Below are 14,768 nucleotides of genomic sequence, written 5' to 3'. Positions count from 1 at the left end.
GTTATTGAATCAAGATATTGTCTAAGGGGTAGTTTTTTTTTGTTTTTTTTTGTTTTTTTTTTTAAAGATTTTATTTATTTATTTTTAGAGAGGGAAAGGAGGGAGAAAGAGAGAGAGAGAGAAACATCAATGTGCGGTTGCTGGGGGTCATGGCCTGCAACCCAGGTATGTGCCCTGACTGGGAATCGAACCTGCGACACTTTGGTTTAAGGGGTAGTTTTATTAATTAAATTGAAGGGCAGGACACCCCTCTGCATTTTGATGATGGTGCTCATTTTGGGCAATATCAAAATGTCTTATTATGAATAGTTGGAGGGTTTTTTCTTTGACAGTCTTTCCTGAAGATACAAACATTAGCACTATTGTAAAAAAAAAAAAAAGACACCAGTTGCAGTAATGCGAACTCGTGTCCTGGCTCATGGGTTGGGGGACTGACTGTGAGATTGTGCGGGAGTCAGCAGGAGTCGGCAGGAGGGCAAGCCTTTAGGGCTCTGAGAGATGAGGAGCCCTGGGGGCACGGAGGAGGAACGATGCTCACAGGAAGGGCAGCCTGTGCCCACAGTGAAGAAGTGGCTGAGTTGCTGCGGTACCAGATACGAAGATGCTGACACCAAGAAAGTGCTTGAAGCTGGCACGCCAACCACAGTGAAAGGGCCACTCCAGGGCCTGCAGTTCCCTTGCCCTGTACGTCCTGCCCAGTTTAGGAGTTTGCAGAGAATTGCAGTTAGGCTTAGGTCTGCACCCTCCTCCAGTGCTCAGCCTTCTCCTCTAGCTTCTGTTCCAGCCTCACTTGTGTGCTGCCCACTCTCCATCCCTCCCCTGGGGTGACTTAGGACCTGACTGTAGGGAAGGAGCTGTGCGAACCATCAACTTTCTGAGTGCTGTCTTGGTTCTGGAGAATCCGTTTCCTGGCTCTGTGTTGCCTGCTCTGGGCTTCCTGGTGACCCTGGGTGTTACTGAACAAAGCAAGTGCTAGTAGATGGCAGCAGAGTCTCCTTACTCAGCTCTTCCGCACAGATGTCCAGTACTGAGCCTCTCTGAGGAGAGTCAGGCCTAGAACTGACCATGTTGGGAGACAGGCGCCTTCTGTAAGCAGGCGACAGTGAGTGTGTGGGAACCTCTGCGGACAAATCTGGTTTTTACTCTCTCACCTTGATCTCCTTCCCCTCTCTTCTGGCTCCTGTTTCCCTTTCTCAAGACAACTATCTCATTCTCGCTCATACTCATCTCTGGGAGACACAGGCGTGAGTGTCAGGGAACACTGATGTTGTCCCAGTGGTTACCAAGAGCATGTGACCTATTTGTGATGGCACGGTTTTTCATCCAGGTGAGGCAACTGAGAAGAAGAATCTGCAGCTCTGAGCTAATGAATCTGCAACCAGAGGCCTCTCCTTGTTGGCACTTGCTCAGCCATGGTGCTCATTCTCTGCTCCAAAGAACTACTTCTTTTCCCCATGAAGCATTTAGCTACCATCACCATCATCACAGCCATTATTACTAACATTATCATTACAACCATCTCCACTGTAGTTACCACCATCACCACCATAATCACCACTATCACCAGCAATGAAGAACATCACTACCACCACCACCACCAGGTGTCACCAGTTACTCTGCATTAGACTGGATGCTACACTCCTTATAAACCCCATTTGGTCACATAACCACCCTGACTATGTAACTATAGACAAAAAGAAGGTAGCGATTGTGTTTAAACTGAGATATGAGAGTATACGGACTTGCTTTCTACTCTCGAGATTTGTCGGGCACACTTTATTTCTTAGTTTCCCCCTCTTGCTGGACCTTCCTTACGCAGCTGAGATCTGAATATCTGCCGTGATGTCCTCACTGGCCACTTGTCTCCTCCTTCAGAGTCTGATTTTCTGGTTCTGAAATTGTCAGAGAGCTGCATCACCTGCCATGAGAAAAGCCATTGTTATCCTTAGTAACTACCTCCCTCAGTTTTGCCCTTGACGTAGCCTGGCCTCCAGGGACACTTGGCTCCTTGATGTTCTGCACACACATACCTGTCTCGGCTCATGTGATTTGCTATTCTGGAAAGTTCACCTCTGCTTCTCCACTTCACCCAGGAGCTTGGCCCCCTCAAATCCTGCCTGTTCTTCAAGTCTGTGTGCACCTTGTGTGTGAATTTATCCTGGTCCACTGAGCCAGGGGTGAGCCTTTCTCTCCTGCAGTTGTGCAGCATTTTTGTGCCCCTAGGGACATTTATCACACCCTGGTTGGGGCCTGTCTGTCTTGTGTGTGTATTTGTGGCCCAACCAAGACATGATCCTGGAGAGCAGGGTGTGAGCCTTCTTCTCCTTGTGATTTGCCTCTCAGACAACACTGAAATATTCAAACACAAAAAGTAGCAGATACTATTACTACTACTACTACCCAACAGTGAACATAATACTCGGCAATTGATTATAACCTCTCAATAACTATTTAGTAGATAGGTATCCCCAGTTTACAGATGAGGAAACAAGCACGGACAGGTTGAGAAAGTGTCTCAGTCATGGCTTAAAAATGGCAGAACCAGAATTTTAAGCCTTGTAGTCTGGATCCAGTGCTCTTCCTCCTGCCACGCAAGTAGATGCCCCAGCTGTTCGCAGTCTCCAGATCCCAGTGGGATCTGACTAAGCAGCTGCTGCTGAGCTGTCTCCTCATGAAACTTGACAGATGTACACCCCTTGGTCCAGACTCTCCTACAGTATTTGGAATTTTCTTCCCCAGTGTTACCTCACTGAGTACCGCCCCCCCTTCATTTGTGATCCAGCATGTATTACATTGAATACAGCATCTGTGTAGTGGTGCTAAGGCCTGTCGGAAGCTCAGCGCTGACCTGTCTGACGTGTGTCCCAGCCACCCACAAAGGCTCTCCTGCGTCTCCCCGAGTGAGGTTAAATACTGAGTCACGGGGCTATTTTGTTATGTTACACTTCGCTCCTAAAGTTGTTTTCTGTTACAGCCACATGTGAAGATTGATTCCGAAATGGAATTTGCTGCACTGTAGGGTGGTTTTCCTTTTATTTTAAAAAAGGAGAAAACTTTTGTTAATGTTGCCATGAGAGGAAATATAGTTAATAACTTTAAGCGTTGTAAGCTTTAAGAGGAAGATCTTTCACAGTAGACAAGGGCTTGATCATTACTTAGAGACGTTCAGGATTTAGTGACTTTGAGTGCGGGTGGCTCAGCCTGCAGTGATCGCGCATGTCTGCCGAGGAAATGCAAACGGGAACCAGGCACACGTTTATAATTTACTGTTTTTGCTTGAAGGTTTCTTTGTCACTATTATCTGGGATTCATGCAGTGTGTAGGTGGCCAGTTTAGTCACGATAACTGTCTTGAGATTTGGAAGATTGATACATTTTATATGCACTTTTGGGATTGAATGTAAGAAAGGTAAAATATTTAGTATTTGGGCAAACTGTCTAAATAAGTGTCCATGTAAAATCAATCTGTATATGAACATTTCAGATGGCTAAGATGACATTGAATTTGACAACTAACAAGTGCTATCTCCATAAAAACTTTGCATATGTATCCTTTGCGAAGACATTTGCTTTCCTGTTGTCCATTCATAAGAATTTCAGGACTGAAAAGAACCAGAGATGACTGACTATTCATCCGTCTTCACATAGGGGAGGACGTGAGACCTGATGGGCTTGAAGGAGCCCTGTTAGCAGTAGCTGGGCTGGGGGTAGTCCCCAGATCACGGGCTGTCCAGCAGGCATTGTTTCCAGCACGGATGAGTGCACGCTGCAGATGTGGTCAGGAGTCCACTGTGATTTTTAAGATTAGAAACTTTAATTGGTGACAGTAACTGTTCCCTCTATCCCCTAGGTATCCTGAAATTTGCTAAATTTTTGTGTTATTAAATATTTTCTAGCCTTTTGATATTCTCAAAACCTATTTTAACTTTATAAATACTAGCTACTTGGAGTGAGATTTGGAGCCATGAAAGGAACATTATTTATTAATTTCAGTTATTGTCCAGCTCTGGAAAGGCCTTGACAGATTTTATTTCCCAGCCCTCCCCCCCCCCACACACACACACTGTGCACTTTGTGAAAACTTGAGAGACAGTGTATTTAAATGGGTTTAGTTGTAAGCCAGTGACTAAGTACCTTCTAACAATGTCACTGCTATGGTTTGGGGGAAGTAAAGCCTTTCTTAGCCCTTTCTCATATTCTGGCTCAGGTAGAGAGAAAAGTTTTGTAAACGACTCGTGGTAAAAATGGGCAGTCCTGCCGGGCTCTGGGTGCTCTGAGTGCTCTGAGGGCTGTGATTGCCCGGAATGCAGCCCAGCCGTGCAGTCTGGAGCCTCCCAGCCTGCCGTCTGGACATGTGGTCAGCCTTCCTGTGGTGCTCAGGAGTACCACAGTGCCAGTGCTGTTTTCTCCTGTCTTGGGATCGGAAGTGTGCTTGTAAATGAGGGAATGGGTTTGGTGGGAAAGTTGGACACTCCAGGACCAATGAAAACACATTTTTGTTAGTGAAAATAAATAAATGTGTTTCACTGGGGCCATGTCACACAGGACCGGAGGCTGTTTTTTGGGAGTGAGAATAAAGTCATCAGTGAGTATCTACTTTTTTGGGAAAGAACTTACGGCATCATTTGAAAGTTACTCTTGCTGGGGATTAAGATTCAGTTTTATTATTATGAGGAAATAGATTTGTGCCTCCCATATATTTTCATTTCATGTTGTGCATTTACATTCAAGAATCTTCCGTCCTGTGTGTGTATCGCGTCGTGTTTAAAAATTGGCATTGCATTGGGTGTTGATTTAAGTACCAGCTCTACTGCCACTTTCTGTTATGTAAACTCTGGAAGCCTCCTCCTCTTCATCTGTAAAATGGGATTAATATTATTATTGAAGTTGCTAATGGGATGGTGAGGGAAGGGAATTGCAGAGTCGACTTGTGATTTTTTGGGAACCAAAATCAAAGGTAATGTAAAAAACACCGTTGCCATAGCGAATACTGTGCACACAGCTGTTAGAAACCACTGAAATAGTGGTTATAAGCACCGATCAGAATACAGCTTTGTTTACACAGCATCTGTACATGTGGTTTATTCATGTTTTTCTTTGTTTTTAAAGGTTACGGGAAGTTTCAGAGAAACTGAACAAATATAATTTAAACAGGTAAGAGTTAGAAGATATTTACAGTTTCCTGAAAAGAATGATATTTCTTTATTAGGAATAACAGCTCATATTTAGGCAGCGTCTATTAGGGATATTTTAAGCTATCAACTTTTTATGAGTTGGGTTCATTTGAATTACAGTTTCTCTTTATGCTGGTTTTTAAAAAATCTGGCATATCAAGGAGCTATAATGACTACGAGAATATACTTATTCTTCAATTATTGCTTTAAAAATACTCATTTTTAAAACAGGATTTGCCAGCTTTTATTCTTTTGTTAATTGGATAACATATAAAAAAGAAAATAACTCTGCAATATATTTACCATTTACAAAATAATTTTACTTACGTACTTTTTTTTTTTTAATTCACCAGCCACCCCCCTTTGAATGTATTGGAACAGGCCACTATTAAACAGTGTGTGGTGGGACCAAACCATGCTGCCTTTCTTCTTGAGGTAACTTACTTAAGGTGGAGAAGAGAAATGAAAATAAACAGTTAAAATACAACTATGTATCATTAGGTTTCTTTCTTTTTAAACATGGAAAATAACAGTTTCTTGCAAGATTTACTTCAGAGCTTACCCAGTTCCATTCCCCTATTGTGTAAATTCTCTGGGCCAGCGAAAGCATCAGTGATTTATCAGAGCTTGAAACTAAGTAGTAACAGAATGGAGAAGAAGTTCCTGATATTCAGTCATTTCCTCACTTTGATTCTGTCAGATTGCGGTATTTTAAATTACTTTTTCTGGTTTCTTGATAATGCATGTAAAACATATTTCCCCAGCTCAGGCATGAGCGCCTTCTGAAAGGGAGCTTATTTGTTGTCTTTAGATTGACAGTGATGGGCACATAATGGATGTTGGGAAAATGTGAATTTGAATAAATTCAAATTTTAACACACATGTTTCACTTTGGAAATTTCTTTTATTTTCTTTGCTTTTAGGATGGTAGAGTTTGCAGGATCGGTTTCTCAGTACAGCCAGACAGGTTGGAATTGGGTAAACCTGATAATAATGATGGGTAAGACATGTCCTTTCTATATAGTATTTAGCTCTTCAAAGGTATTTTAAATCTGTGTTTTGATTTTTGGTAACCCTCAAGTTAAAAAAAAAGCACTACAGAAAATGAGACACTTAAAACAGTGAAATGGTTACTTTGTAGTTTGATTTTAATTTTTATGCAAGTAGTGATGTATAGCTAAAAATACCAGCATTAAAAATAGCAGCAGCTTTGATGATCACTTAACAGAAATAGGTTACCAGAAGAGCGATGTGTATGTGGTAGGTCCTGAGTCAGATTGTCTCTTTGACTGAAAGAACTTGTTAGATCATGTTTTTTTTTTTCTTTTTAATATTTTCAAATCAAGTAACTCAGTTTGAAAATGACAAGGTCTTTAAAATGTTGGTCTTTATAAATGATGGGCATATAAAAAAGGTTGCTGGGCAATGCATGATGAATTTCAATGTACTGCTTCTAAGGAAAGCATGATTACTTTAAGAAATCTACAGAATAATTCATCTGTAGTTAAACCTTGAAAATAGTGTCAACCAGTAAAGAACTCCAGATTGTACGAGGCAACAAGTTGTTAGATTTGCTCTTGCATGTGAGTATACACCTTAGTGGGATTCATCAGAGAATACTTAGGCTGGTATTTTACTATAAGAAGTCCTGGAGTAGTGAGGCCTGGAAGTCCAGGCTCGTTCACAGGCAGTGTGGGACTATTCTGTGATTGTTCTGCCTCTTGTTTTTTCCCAGGTCGAAGTTAAACAGCAACTCTGGGGCCGGGAGGACCTCGAGGCCTGGTAGGACGAGCGACTCCCCATGGTTTCTCTCAGGCTCCGAGACTCTGGGCAGGCTGGCAGGCAACACCCTGGGGTAAGCTGTGGCGGATGGTGGCATCCGCTGGTCTGGGCTGGTGCTCTGGGAATGTTCCCTGGCAGTTCCTGTCTGTCCGCAGTGTTATCTAGCGATGCAGTAAGGAAACTCTCCCGACTCTGGGCAGGAGCTCCTGTTGCTCATGATGAGCCACCAGGATACACATAACCCAGGCTAATTACAGTTAACCCAGGTTCTTGGCCTTTAAATGTGAAGTGTTCACATGGGGTTATAATGTCATTTAGAAATTTCAGTGATACCATCTTTGGTTTTGTGACTCATTCTTAGGTATAAAAAAAAACAACTTAAGATTTTTTCATCCTGGTATCCAAATCTGATAGGTCTTTCTGAATTAATTTAGTGAGGTTTGAAATTCCTTTAGCTAAAACTTAAAGACAATAATAAAGTACATTTTGCCTTTTTTAAAAAAATTGAGGTATAATTGACATAAAATTTCAAATGTGCAACATAATGATTCTGTATATATCCAGGCACAATACCTCAGAGCTAATTGTGGCTTTGGGTCCAGCCATTGCGGTGAAACAAACACTGCAATAAAGGGAGTCATGTAACAGTTATATTTATACTATTTTTAGTCCGTTTGTTAATTGCAAAAGCATCATGTATAAAACAGCAATGTATGTACCTTAATTAAAAATACTTGCTAAAAAAATGCTAACCATCATGTAATTATTACCATAGGGGAATTGTTGCCAAATGCAACCCTCTGTGCCTCTCCCCCCTTTTTTGTCCTCAGAAAAGCTGCAGATCTGGATTTTTATGTGAAATCTCCTGATTTAAATATTGGAAGTAATTAATATTTTCATGTAAATAAATATATGCACATACACAGGCCCACACACTGATCACAGGTATATAGGGTGTGTGCACATGTGCATCTGTTTGCCTGTGTGTATCCTCTTTTAAATAAACTTTTATTTTAGAACAGGTGTACGTTGACAGAATTACAGACGGTACTGACAGTCTCATAAGCCCCACACCTATTTTTTACTATTCCTAACATTGGACATTTTGGTTTATACCATGTTTGTTTATCTGTATATCTTCAGTGGGTGTTTAGGTTGATTCTGCTGCTTGGCTGTGGTTAATAGTACACTTAGGAATATGGGTGTTGCAAATGCCTTTTTGAGACTCTGCTTTCAGTTCTTCAATGTATATCCAGAAGTGGTATTGCTGGGTCGTATGATAGTTCTATTTTTAATTTTTGAGGAACCTCCACACTGTTTTCTATGGAACTGCACCTTTTTATAGTGCCACTGACAGTACATGAGGGTTCCAGTTTCCCACACCCACGGCAGCACTTGTAATTTTTGTTGTTGCTGTTGTTAGTAGTCATTCTAACGGGTGTGAGGCAGTGATCTGACTGGTTTTGATTTGCATTTCTCTGATGATTAGTGATGTTGAACATTTTTCTGTTTGCTTGGCCATTTGTGTATCATCTTTGGAGAAATGTCTGTTCATGTCCTTTGCCCATTTTTAAATTGGGCTGTTTAGTGGTTGTTGTTGTTGGGTGTAGGAGCTCTTTGAACATTCTGGACATTAATGCCTTAGGAGCTATATGATTTGCAAACATTTTCTCCCATTCCATAGGTCACCTTTTCACTCTCTGGATTATGTCCTTTGGGGCATAAAAGTTTTTAGGTTTGATACTACCCTTTATGTCTAATTTTGCTTGTATTGTTGCCTGTGCTTTTGGTGTCATATCCAAGAGATCATTGCCAAGTTTGCTGCCAGGAAGCATTTTCTTAGTTTTCTTTTAGGAACTTCATGGTTTTTAGGTCTTGTGCTTCTGTCTTTAATTCATTTTGAATTTATGTTTGTATGTGGTGTGAGACAAGGGTTCTGTTTCATCCTGTTGTGTATGGGTATCCAGTTTTTCCAGTATCATTTATTGAAGACACTATCCTTTCCCCATTGAGTGGTTTTGGCACCCTGGTTGAAGATCATTTGACCACATACACAAGAATTTATTTCTGGGGCCTCTGTGCCATTGCATTCTATTTGCTTCCATGCCAGCACCATGCTGTTTTAATTACGGTAGCTTTGTAATGCTGTCAACTTGTGAAGTGTGAGCCCTCCAGTGTTGTTTTTTTATCTTTATTTCCAAAATTGTGTTGGCTGTTCTGGGTCTCTTGAGATTCTTTATAAATTTTAGGATGAATTTTCCTATTTTTGTAAAAAATGCCATTGAGATTTTGATAGGGATTGTGATGAATCTGGGGGTTGCTTTGAGTGTTATGGACATCCTAACAATATTAAGTCTTTGTAGTGAATGAACACAGGATGTATTTCCATTCATTTACGTCTTTTAATTTCTTTCAGCTGTGTTTGGTAGTTTCCATTGTACAAGTCTTTCACCTTCTTGGTGAAGTTTATTCCTAAGTATTCTTATTGATGCTACTCTAAATGGAATTTTTTTTTATTTTTGTTAATGTTATATACTTTAATGCCCATTTGTTTTTCTTTTGGTCTATGAATGGCTCTTTACCATTTCACCTCTATCGGGTTGGCCAGAGAAGTCCGTTTAGTCTTTTTCTGTAAAATAAAAGACATTTTTCATTTTCACCAATAACTGTATTGATTTGGATATTTTGAGTATGTTGGCTATCTCCCACGTTATATAACATTGATTGTTTTCAGTCAATGTCTTGATTTGATCACTGTCAACTTCAACTGGTCTGCCCAACTGTGGGGCATCGTCCAGTGAGAGATCTCCAGCACGAAACTCCACAAATTACTTTTGACACGTTCCAACAGTCACAGCACCTTCTCCACGCACTGCACAAATCTTTTTTTGTGTTTCAGTTGCATTTTTACCTTTCTTGAAATAATAAAGCATAACATGCTGAAAATATTACATAACTTCTTCCATCTTCAATATTTAAAATGGCTACACAAAAACTTAACCAATTTTGATTAGTTTTTTTAAAGGCACACTGATATGACAGCTGTCATTATACAGTCTAATAAAATGGTTTTGAATGAAGTTGAAGACAACTAAGCACTACTAGAGCCATCTTAGGGGAAAAACCAAACGAACTTTTTGGCTAACCCAATAAAACGTGTTATACAGCCCTGAGAATACACTGTATTCTTCTTCTCTAAAATTATCTTGGGCAGTTCTTAGACTCTAGATACCGATGGTGCACGAGTGTGAATTGACAGGGTGCATCAACAAGTGAAGAAAGCTTTCATAAAGGATGGCACTAGGTTTCCTGGAGTGTTCCCCCCGCCCCCATTTTACTGAGAAAACTGTTTAAAATGTTTTTATTTATTAAGACAGAGATTCGATTTTCCAGTTAAGTGAGAAGAGAGACCAAGGACTTTTGTTGTGTGTTGATTTGAGTATTGTTACTGATTAATGTAGTCACACATTTTTAAGAGGGAAAATGGAAGGCTTGGAAAATCAAATGTAAACTAAATCTATTTGCAGTGGGAGGTGGAAGGTTTCAGTCTTGGGTGAATGCAATGCAGAGGAGGGGGTAAAGTACCACTTTCTAGATTGAATAATCTCTAAGTATTAGATTCATTTTAAAGAGAACTGGCACTGTCATAATTTAAAGGCTAATGTGATTTTTTGGTGGTCATACTCATAAGAACTGAATGAATGCAGAAAAGCCATTGTTTATGGTTATCTAGCTTACTTAATTTGAATGAAGATACTTAATTCTCCTGCTTGGGGCAATAAGTGAAGATGTCATACCCTTTCTAAGTTGTTTTCTCATACTTAAGAAAAAATTAGCCCTGGCTGGTGTGGCTCAGTGGATCGAGTGCCCACCTGTGAACCAAAACGTCTCTGGTTCGATTCCCAGCCAGGGTACATGCCTAGGTTGCGGACGAGGGCCCCAGCAGGGGGTGCGTAAGAGGCAACCACGCATTGATGTTTCCCTCCCTCTCTTTCTCCCTTCCTTACTGTCTCTCTAAAAATAAATAAGATCTTTTTTTTAAAAAAAGGACTTTACAAAAGAAAAAGTCACTAATTTTTTTAAAAAAAGGAAAAAGAAAAAATTAGGGCCCAGGCCCTGGCTGGGTAGTTCAGTTGCTTGGAGTGTTGTTCCAATACTCCAAGGTTGCAGGTTGGATCCCCAGTCAGGGCACGTACAAGAATCAACCAGTGAATGCATAAATAAGTGGAACAACAAATCGACATTTCCTCCTCTCTCACCATCCCTCTCTCCTTGTCTATCTCCCCATGCCCCCTTTCTTTCCCTCTATAAAATCAATCAATAAAAATTTTTTTAAATTAACAAATGTTTTAAGGAGTAGGTTATCCTTGGTCAAGTTAGTTAATAGTACTGAATATTAATGAACACTGTATTACCTGTGCAAATGATTATTTTATTCCATGCAAAGGACTTCGAGTTCTGAACTCTGAACTTTACTTTTTGTGTGACAGTGTTGGTAGTTACATCTGGTGGGTCTTTTAAGCAGAGGTGAGATGTGCAGTATAACTCATTTTAGACTTGTCAGTAGAAACACTTGGTATGTGGATCTTTTTAAAATTTTAGTTATTATTTTAGAAGTCCTCACTTGAGGATATGCTCATTGATTTTAGAGAGAGAGAAAGAGGGAAAGGGGATTGGGGGGAGGGCAGAGGGAGGAGAAACATTAATTGGTTGCCTCCCCTATGCACCCTAACTGAAGATTGAACCTACAACTTATCTTTGTGCCCTGAGCAGGGATCAAACTCACAATCTTTTGGTGTATAGGACAATGCTCCAAGCAACTGAGCCACCCGGCCAGGGCAGTATGTGTATGTTTTAAGAAAATATTTTAAATGGCACAACAGTATGATATTTATCTTTCTAAAAAGTGATTTTTATACATGAACATTTAAAAAATTAGAAGTGTTATTTTAAAGCTCAGTTCCACTATCAATTAGACAAATAGCTTTATCTTAGCTTAAGAGAATGAAAGTGAGATCTGAAGTGTTCTTTCCAGAATGACTGTATAAAGTGATAATTCTATAAATTCTCCAATGTTTAGAAGCCGCTGGAGTTCTGGAGTAGGTGGGAGTGGAGGAGGGTCCTCTGGTAGGTCATCAGCTGGAGCTCGAGATTCCCGTCGACAGACTCGAGTGATTCGGACAGGACGGGACCGAGGGTCCGGGCTGTTGGGCAGTCAGCCACAGCCGGTCATTCCAGCGTCCGTCATCCCGGAGGAGCTGATTTCGCAGGTACGGACCTTGTAGAGCCCTGAAGCGAAGGCACAGGCACAGGGTGAGGTGTAAGCCCAAATTGAATATTGTAATGGACTGTAGTCAGGGCTCATATCACTGCTTTCCTATATTAATCCTAGGAAGATGATTTCAAGAAAGAATTTAATCAAAAGAGAATCAGCATAGCACTCTTTTGTATTTTTTTTTGTCAGGCCCAAGTCGTTTTACAAGGCAAATCCAGAAGCGTCATTATCCGGGAACTTCAGCGAACAAATCTCGATGTGAACCTTGCTGTAAATAACTTGCTCAGCCGGGACGATGAGGATGGAGATGACGGGGATGACACCGCCAGCGAATCCTACCTGCCTGGAGGTTTGTGGGTCGCCAGGGTGGTTTTCTCATCTCTGGAGGGCGAGGTTCTTTTAAAGGGGGGGTGGAATTTTAAAGTGCAGTGAATAGTTTGAGCTTAATTTCCAAGGTGGCAGATACTTCTCACTGTAGTGGTTTTTGATTACAAAATTCTTTTAAAGGGAAACTGGGGACATGTCCTTGCTCAGTGGACCTGTGTTTTATCCCAGTAAAGAAATGGATGTCTGTGTGTGGCTTTATGGCTGGCTGACAAATGACTCTGGAATGTTGTTTTTTGGTGCCTTTATTACTGACTATGTCTTTAATCACATTTAAATTTAGACTAGAATATCTCCGATGTCACAATTATCTTAAATAGAGATCTTATTTTCTTGTAACTTTTTAATAGGTAGCATAAGCAGCAGACGTGCATTTGATGTTCCTTAAAATATTTGTTAAAAATGTTCACTATTTCCTAGGTAGTTATTGCTTTTTTCCTCAGGCTATGTCGGTCAGTTCCGGATTTTGATCTGTTTTAACTTGCAGAGATCTTTCAGTGGTCTGCAGATGTTTTCTCTGCGCCTGCTTCATTTTTGTTTCTGTTTTACAGAGGATCTTATGTCTCTTCTTGATGCCGACATTCACTCTGCCCACCCAAGTGTCATCATTGATGCAGATGCCATGTTTTCCGAAGACATTAGCTATTTTGGTTACCCTTCATTTCGTCGCTCATCACTTTCCAGGCTAGGCTCATCTCGAGGTAATTTTGCAGTTATTTCTTTGTGATCATGGCTGACTGTATGGAGAGAGAGTGGTAAAATTTACTGTATTTGAACTTTTAACATTACTGTCGATGAAGTCATTAATTACTAGTGTTTTTGGATGCTTTGGCATTAAAACTGGTTATTTTTTATTTTTGAAGAGCCACAATATTTTAGAGATGATCTTATCTATATTGTGGAATATTCATCAAGGGTTATGACTTACATAACTCTATTTTTAAAAGGTATTATGGATTCTGAACTAAAAGCAGAATTCTACTTTATAGTGACATGCAGCATTCGGAAAACAAGTCTCTTTAGTTCATTTGATTAAAATAAAGTGATTATTAATTTTAAATCCTGGTTAAATGGAAAAACAACTTAGAATGGGATTGGCCAATAATAAATATATAGAAATGTTTAGCTTATTAAAATGCTATTTTAGAGGATATAGGAGAGGTTAGAAAGAAGATTTTGAAATTACATAAATATAAGACTTTCTGTATCTATGTTGGTATAGATTTTAGTTTGCATTTTAATTTTGTTAAGGCAATACTTTCCAGAATGTAAAACTGCCTGATTCAGTAACAATCAGCTATATTATTTACTGATCATTAGCAAACTGAAAAAGATGCTGTATTATATTAAGAGCTTGTTGCAAATATCTGGTATTTAAAAAGTTTTAAAACAACAAACCTATGATCTTTTAACATACTGAACCTATTTAATAACTTAAAAATTTTTAAAACAAGTGCCTTAAATGCACCAAAATGTTGTGTTTTCAAATATTCAGTATCTGACACAAGTAACTCCTTCTAAATTTCTCCCTTTTGCTTTTTCTTAGGTCATTCTATGTAGTAGGCATTACTTTTAATTTGAGCCATGTAAAATTGCTGGTACTTGCTGGTTTTTGACCTGCATTAATGGCACTTTCACATGGTTCAACTTAATATTATTTTTAATCCTTATCAAAATCTTGGAAAGTTTATTTTGATTATTTAAAAAAATAATGTGTGAGCCAACTGCAAAAAACTGGCTGTGTGGAATTGATAGCCAGTTGCAGGGTAAGCAATTTTGTAAGGAAATCTTTCTATAAAGATTCTTAAAAGAAAAAAATAAAGTCCTATCTGGTTTCTCAAAAATTTTTTAAAATAAGACTTATGCATAAAAATCCAGCCTATAAAATTGCTGTAAACAAGAGCTCAGATTATCAGAAGTTTTATAGTTAATGTTAATGGATTTAACCATTTCAGCTTTTTTCCTGTATGTGCAGGTTTTTTGTTTTTTTGTTTAAATAATAGACGACATTGTAACAGATACTGTTGGTTTACATATATATCCAATGTTGAAATTCTAATTTGTGTACATTTTCTAAAAGATAAATAAAAACTTGTGGTAAGCATTTTTAATGAAAGCCAAAAATTTTAAACTCCATTTAAAAAATTCAAAACC

At 39.4% G+C, this 14,768-nt stretch overlaps 1 protein-coding gene across 6 annotated transcripts in view; it reads left to right on the top strand.

Annotated features, from left to right (window-relative positions):
• The window catches only part of UBR5 (ubiquitin protein ligase E3 component n-recognin 5), a 124,287-nt gene that overhangs the window by 34,605 nt on the left and 74,914 nt on the right, over positions 1–14,768 (top strand). For all 6 annotated transcript variants that reach the window (XM_045860999.1, XM_045860998.1, XM_045860996.1 and 3 more), the window contains exons 2-8: positions 5,109–5,153; positions 5,527–5,608; positions 6,097–6,173; positions 6,909–7,028; positions 12,036–12,225; positions 12,420–12,579; positions 13,166–13,315. In XM_045860999.1, coding sequence (XP_045716955.1) covers positions 5,109–5,153; positions 5,527–5,608; positions 6,097–6,173; positions 6,909–7,028; positions 12,036–12,225; positions 12,420–12,579; positions 13,166–13,315 — 824 coding nt within the window. The remainder of the gene's footprint in view (positions 1–5,108; positions 5,154–5,526; positions 5,609–6,096; positions 6,174–6,908; positions 7,029–12,035; positions 12,226–12,419; positions 12,580–13,165; positions 13,316–14,768) is intronic.

The sequence above is a fragment of the Phyllostomus hastatus genome, unplaced genomic scaffold (genome assembly GCF_019186645.2).
Source record: "Phyllostomus hastatus isolate PE091 unplaced genomic scaffold, TTU_PhHast_1.1 phas_scaffold_21, whole genome shotgun sequence".
In the NCBI taxonomy this organism is placed as follows: Eukaryota; Metazoa; Chordata; class Mammalia; order Chiroptera; family Phyllostomidae; genus Phyllostomus; species Phyllostomus hastatus.
Note: the sequence above shows the minus strand (reverse complement) of the source record. Positions and strands in the feature narration are given on the sequence as shown.